General features: G+C 33.1%; 1 protein-coding gene across 1 annotated transcript; it reads left to right on the forward strand.

Moving 5' to 3' along the window:
• Nucleotides 1-2,470: 2,470 nt before the first annotated feature.
• Nucleotides 2,471-13,411, forward strand: LOC111050360. Its single transcript, XM_022336672.2, has 4 exons — nt 2,471-2,841; nt 6,208-6,511; nt 9,024-9,211; nt 13,217-13,411. The coding sequence occupies exons 1-4, from the start codon at nt 2,695-2,697 to the stop codon at nt 13,319-13,321; spliced, it is 744 nt and encodes a 247-aa protein (XP_022192364.2). The 5' UTR covers nt 2,471-2,694; the 3' UTR covers nt 13,322-13,411.
• Nucleotides 13,412-14,139: the final 728 nt, after the last annotated feature.

Raw genomic sequence — 14,139 nt, forward strand, 5'->3', positions numbered from 1 at the left:
AACTAAGTTATTTTTTTTCCAATTCCGAATACTGTAAATTCGAATCAGGTTTAATTTATGTTAGCTTTTATTTATTTATTTTAATCTTTCAGAATTACACAACTTACAGAAAAGTACCACAGGCTTATAAGCCCAAAACGGTTCCAATTCTAATTTATACAACAGTCATTTGTAATTTAGAGATTTAATTCGTGTTATTTGAATTTTTATTGTTAAATATCTATATTGTAGGTCTACTAGTTCATACTGTTTATCTAACTATTGTAATATGAAAAATATTGCAAATTCTTCTTTTACAGTGGATGAGACGCAAATATTTGTATGTTGTTCCGGATAAAAAATAACCTCATAGAGTCAATACTATTTCGGTTTTCGGTTCGTATCTCTTACTTTTTTCTTAACCCTTTCATTCTCTCACACACACATTCTTCCACTTGGATCTCGGTTTTACGATCCTATATCAATACTATTCCGCTCCTTTCTCTCACTGTTTTCTGACTTCCTCTGTTTCTTGTTTCTCTCTCTCTATCTCTCTGTCTCTCTATCTCTATCTCTCTCTCTCTCTCTATCCATCTATCTAGTTTTCTTTCTCTCTCTCTCTCTCTCTCTCTGTTTCTCTCTTGGATGGCTTCAATTGTTTTACGATCCTAAATCGTAAACATCTAGGAAAAAATGGAGCAACTGATTGTTATAGTAAACAGGTAAACGACCCAACTATGGAATTTAGAAAAGCTATTGTTCTTTTACTGCCGAGATGTCGTTCTGAAATATAATTATTTCGAAAGAAATTAGTTCAAGTTTATAAAAATGTGCCAGTAGAGCGAACTGCAAAGGATCAGATAATTTTCAAAGTTATTGGAAAAATTGTGTGCTTTCTACAACCCGGTGATTGGTGCACTGGCTACCTACTTTCAAACTATAATAAAACACCATAGGATAATAAAACACCAAAGAAGAAGGAGAAGAAGAAGAAGCAGGAGGTGGAAGAAGATGAGGCGAAGAAGGAAAAGACAGAGAATATGAAGAATATAAAGGAGAAAAATTATAAACTCTTAGAAAAAGAAGACAGAGAATATGAAGCAAATGGAGAAGAAGAGGAAACTAGTAGAAGATGGAAAAGAAGAAGAAGAAACTCGAAGAAAAACAAGAAGGAGGAGGAGAAGAAGAAGAAGAAGAAGAAGAATGAGAAGCAGGAGTGGAAGAAGAAAGAGAATAATATGACAGGAGACAAAGAAGACGAAAAATATCTTAAAGAAGAAGAAGAAAAAGAATGCAGGAAAAGATGCGTTAGAATTAGAAAATAGAGAGGACGAAAAAGAAGAAGAATAAGACGACGAATAATGAAGAGAAGAAAGAAAAAGAATATTGACTGATTTCCTTTATTAAGGGCGGAGTTAGGACTCCAGGTCTTCTCTACAACACAACCCTTTACATTTCATACAAATAGATACTATCGTTAACAAAATCAAGATGAAGAAGGAGATGCAGAAGTAGAAGAAAAATGAGAAGGGGGAAATAAAGAAGTTGAAATAAGAAAAAGAATAAGGAGGCGAAAGTGAAGGAGAAGAAGGAATGAGAAGATGAGGAAAAGGTTAAGAAAAGGAAGAATAAGAAGCAGAAGAATCCGTGGTAGTAGAAGCAAAATAAGAATAGAAAGAGAAGTAGAAGAAGAATTAGGAGGAAGAAGAGAAGAAGAAGCAGTGGAAGAGAAAAAATAGAAGGATGAGAAGAAGAAGGAGGATCAGGATATAAGGAAGATGAGAAGGAGAAGAAAATGGTCGAAAATTAATAAGAAGGATAAGGGTAAGAAAAAGGGAGAGGAGAAGAAGAAGAATTTGGAGGAAAAGAAGAGAAAGGAAGAGAAGAAAAAGCAGTGGAAGAGAAAAAATAGAAGGATGAGAAGAAGAAGAAGGATTAGAAAATAAGAAGGATGATGAGAAGGAGAAAAAATGGTAGACAAATAATAAGAAGGATAAGCATAAGAAAAAGGGGGAGGAGAAAGGAAAGAAGAGAAAGGAAGAAAAGAAGAAGCAGTCGAAGAGAAGAAATAGAAGGATGAGAAGAGGAAGGAGGATGAGAAGGAGAAAAAAATGGAAAATAATAAGAAGGTTAAGAAAAAGGGAGAGAAGAAAAATAGATGGAGGTGTTGATGGAGAGGAATCGAAGTAATAGAAGAAGGCAGCAAATAAAAATGAGGTGAAGGAAGAGAAGAAGAGGGAGAAGAATTGGTTGCTGTAAGAACCAGGATAAGAAGGAAAAATGAGAAAGAAAGTAAGAATACTTTCTTACTTCTGTAATAAAACTTTGACATTGCTATAAATGTGGCAGATGATGTGAAAAATTGTTCAGTTGCTGGAGGATATTTGAACAGATCTTTTCTCTACAAGGAAGATCTTCACTAGATTTTTGAAAATTTAATTTCTAAACATTTCCGACTAAGTCATTCTGACTTTTAGAACAGATACTTGCATTCAGGGTTGATTTGTAGATATTTGATATATTTATTAATAATAATCACTTTCAAAATCATAGATAGTATATTTTTGTACAAATGTTATCAAGAAGGAGCTCTGTAGGCTTCTAGGAATTTCAGAAATAATAATTTGAAACGTTATACAGGATATTTTAACAGATTTTTGCAGGATTGATAATATATCGGTTTTTTAGAAATTGGTTATTGATTATTTGAAAACCATGAGCGAGTTGTTAAGTTTTGTTTGTGTGTCACTTGCATTTATGTTTGGTATTAGACCCACTGATTGCAGCCAACATTTGACAGCGGTTGATGAGAATGATTTGAATTTGTCGAATAATCACACTGATGTCGATTTGGAAAAAATGGTGAGTGAAAAATATTATTTTCTCAATTATGGTTAGATTTGATCATTTTATTTGTGTGATGATTTTTAAATCGTTTATTCAATTCTATTTGTTAATAAAAATACGTTTATTCAATTCTATTTATTAATAAAAAGAACAATGGATGAAATGTTTCTTATTGATCTTTGTTATGACAATAACTCAACTGAGTTCTTAATAACAACAATTCCATTTGAATAAAAAAACTTGATATAGTTTACCAGCGATCTATTAAAAATCGAAATTTCGGTTTTGGCACACCAAACTGTTTACCAGAGATTAATAATCTAATAATGGTGTAGAAACTAAAACTGATATTTCGCTTTTTAATAATTAATCTGATTTGACAATATCCAGTATTTTTATTGAATGTGGATATTTACCACAATATTACCTTCACAGCTATTCAGAAACCAATGTCAGTGATAAAATGTTTGCTTGGAAAATGCTGTTACAGTATTTTTATTTCATTATTTGATAAAATGATCAACTATTTGAAGTATTTCTTCCATATTAATAAATTTTCTTTCTCATTCTGCTTTACAAAATTGTAGGTCTTAATGAATTTATTGTGAACCTGCCGTCTGGGGATTTTAAAGAATGATGATTATTTTGTTACCTATTTATAGAGTTTCCGCTTGCACATTATTGGGGATGTCATTATTATTTTTTGTCGAGGGTGATGCTCACGTGAGATTTAGGCTTGTGCATGGATTATGAGACTGATGTTTCCTTTTTTAATTCCAATTTATTATTTTTCCATAAATACTTCTGACCTGCTCCTCACAGGTTTTCTTAATTTTCGAAAATCAAGGAAGTATCAAAAACCTATTTGTAAGATGCTTGAGAATTGTCCATTGATCCTAAAACTCTTTTCAATTGCTTCTCTTTTGTTTGCTTATTAAACAAAAAAAAAATTAAACATACCGTGTAACCTATCTATATCACTAACAGTAGAAATAAATCATACACTCTTCATTATGTCAATTTCCATTACTGGTATTTCTTTTTTTTAATTTCATTTATATGTATCCTTATTTCAACTACCATTCACCTACGGCCTTCCTAACTTCTTTATAACATCAAGATAAAAGTTGGTGACGTTCACTAATATTAGTGAATGATACTAACCATAGAAAATAATCACAATATTAATTCCTCTAATATTTTTATTTTTATCAAAATTAGGCTGAGAAACAGTTTTGGGTTTATCCTGTTGGTTCTCTTTAAATCATTAACCTGATATTGCGATTGTGGAATGTAATAAAAAGATAAATAATATTCATCATTCCTTTATTTTTGAATGCTTATTTTATTTATTTCATTCTTGTTCCAGCTACCATTCACCTGTCTCTAAAACTTTTCTATAAAATATCAACTTCACTAACAATAATAGATTGAACAACATAGTGAAGTTGTGTTTCTTTTCTGGTTCAAAATTTTGTAGAATTACTCAAAAATTTCCAATTTGTAGAGAATTAAGTGAGATATTTTTGTTGTTAATTAGTTTTAAAATATCAAAATTTGAAATTTCTAGTTTAGTCATTAGTTTTGAAGTGTAAATTGGACTTTTTGAAGTGAAAAGTGAAATCTAACCTCATTATTTTTTGCAACTTTTATTTGTAAAAATTTGGGAGAAGACAGTTTTGGGCTATGCCTGTTGTCTTCTCCCAATCATATTTTAATTATGATTTGTGATTGTGAATAAAATAAATAAATAAAGAGCAAATCAAACACAATAAGGGTATAATCACATTGGATGCACGTAAATGCAAGTGCACGCGTGGTCATGTATGACCAAGCGCTCAGGTGAGAAACAAAATCTGGAAAGATCCTTCGAAACACGTTGTGACTTGCCTGTAGCTGCTCTCACAGAACGCCACCAGAAAGTACACGCGTTCAGTGAGTGTTCCTATATGGCTCTTTCCAGATTTTGTCTCTCATCTGAACGCTTGGTCATGTATGACCACACTTGCACTAGCTCACGTTTCTTTATTACATCCAATGTGATCATACTCCAAGTTATTATTTTTTACTATTGTATTTTGATAACTTTTAAGTGAAAAAACTCTCACATTCTTTTGGTGTGGCGATGTCCGTTTCGTGCTGGTGTTGCATATTCTCAAGCCAAACAGTAAATCATTATTTTTCTCCTTACTCCCACCATTTATTTATTTTCAAATTATTTTTTCCATTTTCTGAAGTAGCTAAAAATTGCCTGCTTCTCAAACTTCTTTGTTGAAACATCACTAACAATACTAACAATAATCACTAACTGTTTTATTCTCTTCTGACCTACGGTATCATATTTTGGGGGAACTCTAGTCAAGTGATAGACATATTCCGTATGCAGAAGTGGGCAATACGAGTGATTGTTGGAGAATCCATACGTTCAAGCTGCAGACCATACTTCAAAGAGATGAAAATTCTCCCTCTTCCAATCTTGTACATCCTAGAGACCGTATGTTTCATAGATAGGAACAAGAATAAATTCAGAACTGGCGCACATTTCCACAATTATAGAACAAGGCATAGGGAAGAGTTGCGAGATGATGCACACAGGACCACCATGTATGAGAGAGGAGTAAAGAGTGCTGGGATTCGACTGTACAATAAATTACCAGCTAACATAAGAGAAAATACAGGACGTAAATTCAGAGTATTGATGGAGGAGCAGCTTTTGAGCATTTGTGCATACACAATTGATGAATTTGAAGCACATTACGAGATGAGTTAGGCTGCTCAGTATTACTATGTAGCCTATATATTTTTATGTAATTTTGCTATCTAAAATAATTGAAATATGACTTTATTTGAATACATAATATCGACAAATCCAAATACCCCTACCGTGGGTGGTAAATTGGACGAATAAATAATAATAATATAAATAACAAATAAAATATCAAACACAATAAAGCTGCGTTTACACCAAAGTTTTTAACCAGATCACTCCCGTGTTATCGGATGGGCACGTTAAACTGTCGGTCCCGGCTGAAGTATGACAGTTTTAAGGCCCATTGACGGCTTGAATCATTATATTCAGGCGGTGTGACCTTCCCGCAAGGGACTCCCCACCAACAAAACCATACGAATTTACTTTTTTTACACCAAAGTTATTAACAAAATGTTCATTTTTCCGTCCTTATAGATTCTATTAGATTGAACGGAACTTGTCAAACACATGTGTTCATCATGTGTATGATGTGTTATGTTCAATCTAATAGAATCTATAAAGACGGAAAAATAAACATTTCGTTAATAACTTTGGTGTAAACGCAGCTTTAGTTATTCATTTTCCTTACTTCCATTTTTTTTTTTTAATTTTCAAGTTTATTATTATTGCAGCTACCATTCACCTGCCTTTCGAACAGCACTCTCGATTGTCTAAAATCGGGAATCACCAGAATGATGGCCCGTATCGAGAGTCGAACCCCGCTCGAGATAGTTCCCGGGCTGTCTCTCAGCTGGGACCTTCCCGCCTCTCACAAGCTCACCTCCCTGGATGTATTCAACTTTGACACCCTAGTGAAGGCCGTCAACACCTATTTGGGATCAATTTCGCTTAAAATACAACTGCTGGATGAGGCCGTACTGTCTAAGGGAGCCAGATCACTGGAGCAGATCTTCAGTGCTGATAACAATGTCGAAGGTTAGAATAGTAGAATATAATATTCTAGTTTAGTAAAATTACAAATTGTGAGATAATTATGCACATTCAGTGATTAACTAAAGTACAGAAGTCCCATCACGTCTTAGGAACAAAGGTCTACTGCAATAGGTTGCCAGAATCTATAAAAAATTATCCAGTCTCTTTGTTCAGCAAATCACTATTTCTTCTGCGTGCAAACCCCTTCTATTCTTTGGAGGAGTTTTTCACACATTCTTTTTAATTAAGTGTTAAGTGCTATGAATATTCTACTGACGTTGCTGATGACTGTATGGTCCGATAGCAAAAGAATTAAATCTATCTATTCAACTGCACATTTTGTTGAGTGGTATACAGGACTAGAAAGTCCCAACTCCGCCAAATAAAGAATTTTTTCATTCAATCTAATTTAATCAAATCAAGCACACCAGAATGAACGAATGTGTTATCAAATAATTAATAATTTATGAATCAGTTACACGAGTATTTAGAATTTAGTTCTAAAAAGTCTCAACTCCGCCAAATAAGGATTTTTTCATTCCATTTAATTTAACAAAATCAAACACACTAGAATAAATGAATGTGTTTATAATTATTTAATAAACGATTAGTAATTTATAGATCAGTTACATGAGAATTTAGAATTCTTGAAAATTTATAAGGGGAGACAAAAAATTGAACTAGAAAATATGACAGTTTATAGAATTAGAGGTGTTGAATTCTATAGAGAAAATGAAAATGAAAAAATTCATTATTAGGCGGAGTTAGGACTTTTAAGTCCTCTCTACCACTCAACCTCAACGAGAGAAAGATACGCTCTTGTTTGCTTATCCAATGGTATTAATTACTGTGCCGCATTAATAATTTATTGTCATCTCTGATAAAATTTATATAGAATGAATTAGGATTTAGTCTCATGAGAATTATAGCCTGTATGGAAAAAATAGAAATTGGACTAGAAAATAAGCTTATAACAGTCAGTTATGTGCTAGGTAGATTGCCTTATTATTTCTTATCCAATTATATTCAGATTGCAAATGTAAATAAGATAATAAAATTAAGTTTGTTCAAATAAATAGAATGCTCAAAATTAGGTTGAATCCTGTCCCACTTTTAATCTAAGATGGTGAGTGAGATTTTGGATTCGCAGTTGAAAATGGAGTACCGTACCAACTTAATCAATATAATGAATATCTTGATTTATTACTTATGCAACAAAAATGAACTTCTACATCAAGGTATGTTTTGTTAAAACTCCTATAATGACCGGGACACACATATCCGCACCGAGCCCGTGCCGCGATACGGCCGAGTGTCGAATGTACTACGGCGAGTGAGAAAACAAATGCTTTCAGACGTGTAGGGACACATACCACCGCACCGCGTCAGCACCGTCACCGTATTTGTTGCCCGCGCCGTCACCGACTAGTTCAGTTTAATTTTTGACGGAGACGGTGCGGGCTCGTTTAACATAGAGAGTGGAAAACTTATTGAAGAGATACGGAATTTTCCAATTTCTACGATCAAAGTGATGAAAAATATGGTTGAACTGAAAATAAGTTAAACCAAAAGTAAAAGTATAACCAAATAATAAGTCAATATGCCAAAGGTATAGATGTAATAAAATAAACAACAAAAAGTATAAAAGGAGGAAACCGTGACTGTGTCTTAAATTTTAAATTTAAAACTAATTACGTTTAAATACATAAGATAGAAGCTAACAATTTTATTGCTTATAATATTCCCGATACATGACTGATTGTGGTATTGTTATGCACCGAAATATTTACCAGAACTATGATTTTCATCGTCTACAGGTAATTAGTTTAAAATTGAAAAATTTAAATTTAATTCGGATGTAACAAGCTTTAATAGTGTTATATTATTACCAATAGTTTAACACATTCCGAAATCAGACGACAGTAGCACTACAGAACTGAGACACTGCTGCCGCTCGGCTGTCGCACGGATATGTGTGTTCTCCTACCACCATCACCGTGTCGCGGACGTAGCTCGGCCGTACCTCGGCACGGGCTCGGTGCGGATATATGTATCCCGAGCTTAAGTTGTGCTTATATTGAAAATCGAACAATATTATAAAATCATTAAAATATTCATATTAAATTGATTTATTCACCTGGAAACTGTTTTCACATAGTTCATTAGTGTATTCATTATTTTCAAAATAAATCCTGATTAAATTAGACTTCATTTCTCACCCTTATCTCGACCAGTTAGAAAAAAAAAGTAAATTCACACAATATATTTACAAAGCATGTGTATGAAGAATGCAAATTTGAATTTTTTTTGAACGCAAGAGAGAAGCTCTGCTGGATCTATCAAGTCTTCTGCAATTGATATTCGACTTACTTTCTGAACAGAAAAAGGACCAACTTACAGTAATCAATGAAACATTTAGAATTACACAACTCCAGGAAAGTTAACTTTCGTTGAACCCACAAGCAATGCGAAACATTTGTATGATGAAAGAAAATCTTGAAATTTTTTCCTTCAGGTCGTAAGAGAAAAGACCAGAGCGGTCTGATGGGTCTAGCGATGGCAATGAAGGCATCCATGTTGTCTATGGTGATGGCGGGCGTAGCGGCCATGAGTGGAAAGGCTCTTATGGTGTCCATGATGGCATTGGCATTTGCAGCACTGTCTGCCCTCAAGGGATCCGGAGAGAAGAGTACCACTTATGAGGCGAGTACTGTGTTTAGTCATTGCGAATACTTGTAATTTGTTTAGTCATTGACCGAGCGAAGTGAGGTCTAAGATTCTCTTTATTTATGTTTATATGTTCAAATGTTTATATGTTGCGCATTTACGGCGAAACGCAGCAATAAATTTTCATGAAATTTGTTTGACAGGTATGCTCCTTTTTTAATTTCGCATCGACGTATATGCAAGGTTTTTTGAAATTTTGCATTTCATGGATAATATAAAAGGAAAAGGAGCCTCCTTCATACGCCAATATTAGAGTAAAAATCAGACTATAGAATTATTCATCATAAATCAGCTGTCGAGTGGATTATAAATTGCATGCAATGCAATATCTCAATGTAACTTATTGAAAACACTGCTTTTTATCTTATCTTATTTATCACAGTTTATTTATGTGTACAAAAAAATACTTTACATGAGGAAAGGCACAACAGACTCATGCCCAAAACTGTTCCATTTCCAATTTATACTGTACTGTCCAAATCAAAATGTTGGTTATGTCACTTTCACTTTTCAAAATGCAATTTACGCTCTTCAATATTTAGATAAACGAGCAAATTTTGAATCAAATAGATAATATTAGAGTCTAGAATCAAAAAATCTAGAACAGTAACTTAATAATTATTCAAAAAGTCTAAATTTTGAATGAAACTAGAAATTTTTGATCTAAAAACTATACAGAAAACCACAGTCTGTTGTGTGGACTATTAATCGCATGCAGTGAGGCATGCAATTGATAACTTGAAATAGCATAGTATTTTCTCCCGACTTTTCTCTGCTTTCAACTCGGTAAGCTTTTGATGATAGCAGCATAGCTGTTTACATCAAATTATTAGCATTGTCGATACAACAACCTAAACAGCCATTAGTCGCGTCTATACACTGATATCTCGCCAACAGGACAGAATTTACTCTGATGGACAGTATTAGAGGACAAGGCTGTAGTTTATAACTGCGCAAGGTTTACTGGTCACACAACTACTAGTAAGTAGCTGTACTGTGTTTAGTGGTTACTATGTACGGTACTTCTAACTAAAAGAAATGACGCTGATGGTCTCTCATACTGTGCCGCTCTTACACTCTCACCCGGCCAAAACAGTAATATAGGATAGTAGTCGATAGTAATCGGTTTGAGTTGACAAAAATCGGTTTGAAATTTGGAACATAAATGACCTATACAATGAGATATTTTCTTATGCTATATTCTCTCTATGCGTGTACTGTTTTAAAACACTGTGATAATCATTACTTTTACTGTGTCCAGTCAGCAAGGAACCCATTACATGATATCACTAGCAAATGTAGGTAGGAGAAGTATGTTGTAGAAAGCACTTTGATGAAGATCTCAACTATTAATAATTAGATTCACAATATAAAGTCACTTGAAATGCATTGTTGCCACCGCCTTATATATAGTAGCCTACATAGCTGTGATTAAATTTTATTGTGGTATAGAAATATTAAATGTTGATTATTGTTAATAACACTCAATTCGATCTTAAATAATTATATTCTACACCTTTTCCAATTTTATTTGAGAAACTATCAAGTTAATTTGAGAAAGTACCTATATCATTTGTATTTGAGAATAATCACTTGTAATTGAGAGAATGTCAGATGTAGATGAGTATAGTCAATTGTATTTGAGAAGTCATCACATGTAATTGAAAATAGCGAGTGAATTGTATTTGAGAAATTGTCAAATGTAAATGATAAGATATCAATTGAAAATGGGAACATTTTCCAATTGACATGCCGTGACTTTTCTGTAGCCTATATTACAGGTTTTATTCCACAATCAATTTATAAAACTAATAATATTACAAACGTACACATAATTTAAGAAATGTCAAGTTAAAAAAAATGACAGTATATGTTTACATTATTATAATTTTTCAATTTTTGCTGGCAGAAGTTTTGAAATTTTCCTTTTATTGTCACTGCCGCCTGCCTCAACGATAAAAATGTACTATTACTTGTGTAAAAAAATTTTTCCCTTTTCCTTATTATTTCATTCCTTTCTAATAAATTTTCATTTTTCCATTTTTTTATTAATTCTGTATCAAAATCTGATGTATATTTCTTATTTTATTTTTTCATTTTGCATTAGTTTTCTTTCATTTTTTACTTAAAATCTTTGAAGGGTAATATTTTTTTTTGTCTAAGTTCATTTATCTTTTGTAACTCATTTTTTTCCTGTAACTGGGCACCCGCCGAAAAACCATTGGGTTTGGCAGGACCCTCAACTGTTTGTATTGTGAATAAAAAATTTTGATTTTTTTTTTGAGCAGGAAAAGATACTGTACTACGTACACAGAATTCCAATTACTATCATAGGCTTTGCATGAGTGAAAATTAATATTTTCAATGGTGAAAGTATTTCCCCTGTACTGTTTACGAATGATTAATCTATATATATATAAAAGCGAAATGGCACTCACTCACTGACTGACTCACTCACTCACTCACTCACTCACTCACTGGCATAACTAAAAATCTACCGGACCAAAAACGTTCAAATTTGGTAGGTATGTTCAGTTGGCCCTTTAGAGGCGCACTAAGAAATCTTTTGGCGATATTTTAACTCTAAGGGTGGTTTTTAAGGGTTTAAAGTTCGTCTTTTAGCATGTATATTCTTCTTCTCCCAATCTCTCAATCATAATTGAAATTTCCATATCATATGCTACTATAGAACTATAATCTAGATAGAGTACCTCTTCGAAACAGTTGTTAACTGGCAACTAAATTAATAATTTTGTCAGGTTGGCATTAAGTTGAGTTGACTTTGTTAGGTTGGCACCAAGTTGAAGATTTAAATGCATTTATCGCGGAAAAATTGATTGGGCACTGCTACTTCAATCCTGGAAATATTATATTACTAGCCGTCAGGCTCGCTTCGCTCGCCATATCCGTTTAGCCAGACGCTTAGTCTGGACCCCCGACTGAATTGTCCTAACATATGATAAAAATGCAGGCGAGCGAAGCGAGCCTGCTGATCTCATTCTTGGACGATCCAGTCGGGGGTCCAGGGGGCGGAGCCCCCTGGCTAGACGGATATGGCGAGCGAAGCGAGCCTGACGGCTAGTCAGTATATATTATTCTTTTTATGTATTGGCAACGCGGCTTTTGTCTCCAAACATTTTGAAACATTGCACTTGATGAAGATCAAATTCTCTGTTTACGGCGCAATTGAACTTCATCATCAATCAATTGAATCTCTCGATCAAACAATTCGGCAATCCTTCAATGGATTTTGGGGCTTGAAAATAATGTTTTATTCAAAAATTTAACGTTTTATTGCAATATTAAATATATTATCATATTATTTTCTATGAGTACAGTTATGAAAAATGGTATGAGTACGGTACTGGAAGTACTGGTTTTTAAAATCATTTCCCAATTACAGCTGACAACTTCTCGATTTCAAATCGTATGTTCCCAAATTGAAATTATACTTTCTCAAATAAAATTCACTATTCTCAATTACATGTGATGTTTTCTCAAATACAAATGATCATTCTCAATTACAATTGATACTTTCTCAAATACAGTGTAAAGGTGTAGTCATCAAGGAAATTTATCTTTCATGATTTAGGCTAACAATGTATTTCAATACGGTACGGTAATTAAGAATACTGGTAACATCAATTTGTTAGTCCTTTATATTTCTCCATAGCGAACGTTTTAGCTGCGTTGGAAAAAGATAGAGATACCGTATCTGCTTTGTCTAATGACACAAGGATAGCAAACTAATGTCAATCAGGTTTGCTGGATTTATAAAATGAATCTCACTGTAATACAATTTTACACTAATGAATCTATCAGATAATCTATGAATGAATAGTGTAATGAATCAAAATTCGGGGTAGAAACAGTTTTGGGCTGTGCCTGTTGGTCCTCCCCCAATCATTTAAATGGATTATTGTGTTTTGTGTATCATTGAATAGATAGATAAATAATGTTTTGATTTACATTTTTTTACAGATAAAACATGAACCCTCTCATCACGGTCATTATAAGCGCAGCTTGGAAGAACTGAATCATTATGAAGCAAATGCTTTCAATGCCTACAAAAAGGATACAAAATAGTGCGTTTAAGTGATTTCAATTTAACTTACTAAACTTCAAGAAGAATACAGAATAGTGCAACTGAGTGATTTTAATTGAATCCTTTAAACTTCATGGAGAGTACAGAATTATTGAAAGTCGATGATTTCAATTGAATTCACACCATGTAGAAAACACAATTAGTGCAACTGAGTGATTTCAATTGAATTTAATAAACTTTACGGATCATAGAAGACTTCTTGGACTTGTGCTTGAGTTCAATATGGTATTTATAACATAATAATTTGTATAAATTGATTGTTAATTTGTTTGTTTACCTTGTGATTTAGGAAAGTTCCTAGCCACCGTAAAGCTGCGTTTACACCAAAGTTATTAACAAATTGTTTAGTTTATTTTGTTGATTCTATTAGATAAATCGGAGCTTGACAAACACATATGCACATCATGTGTATAATAAGTGATGTTCAATCTAATAGAATCTATAAGGACGGAAAAATAAACATTTTGTTAATAACTTTGGTGTAAATGCAGCTAAAGGGTAGGCTACTGTATTGTGATTTTAGAAGATACATTCTATAATATAGTCCAGTCATTATATACATTAGTGCATGCAATTTATATTGTAGTTCTGATTTTTTACAATAAATATTTTGTTTTAAAAAATTTTGATCTTTGAGATGTCCTTCAGCGCGCCTCTCCACTAGGAAATACTGAAATGAAGTGCATCTAACGGGTGATTCTCATAGAACATAATCTCATGAACTTATGTCATTGTGCGAAATATCAATGTGAGGACAATGTAGTTGGTGATGATAGTTGAAGCTGAAAATGAGGTGTTT

The sequence above is a fragment of the Nilaparvata lugens genome, chromosome 5 (genome assembly GCF_014356525.2).
Source record: "Nilaparvata lugens isolate BPH chromosome 5, ASM1435652v1, whole genome shotgun sequence".
Lineage (NCBI taxonomy): Eukaryota > Metazoa > Arthropoda > Insecta > Hemiptera > Delphacidae > Nilaparvata > Nilaparvata lugens.

Bases quoted from the DNA above. Each gene is read 5' to 3' on its own strand.
- LOC111050360 (XM_022336672.2), top strand. From the start codon at position 2,695: ATGAGCGAGTTGTTAAGTTTTGTTTGTGTGTCACTTGCATTTATGTTT. The intron at 2,842-6,207 runs GTGAGTGAAAAA...TTATTATTGCAG, and splicing joins ATGTCGATTTGGAAAAAATG to CTACCATTCACCTGCCTTTC. The intron at 6,512-9,023 runs GTTAGAATAGTA...TTTTTCCTTCAG, and splicing joins TGCTGATAACAATGTCGAAG to GTCGTAAGAGAAAAGACCAG.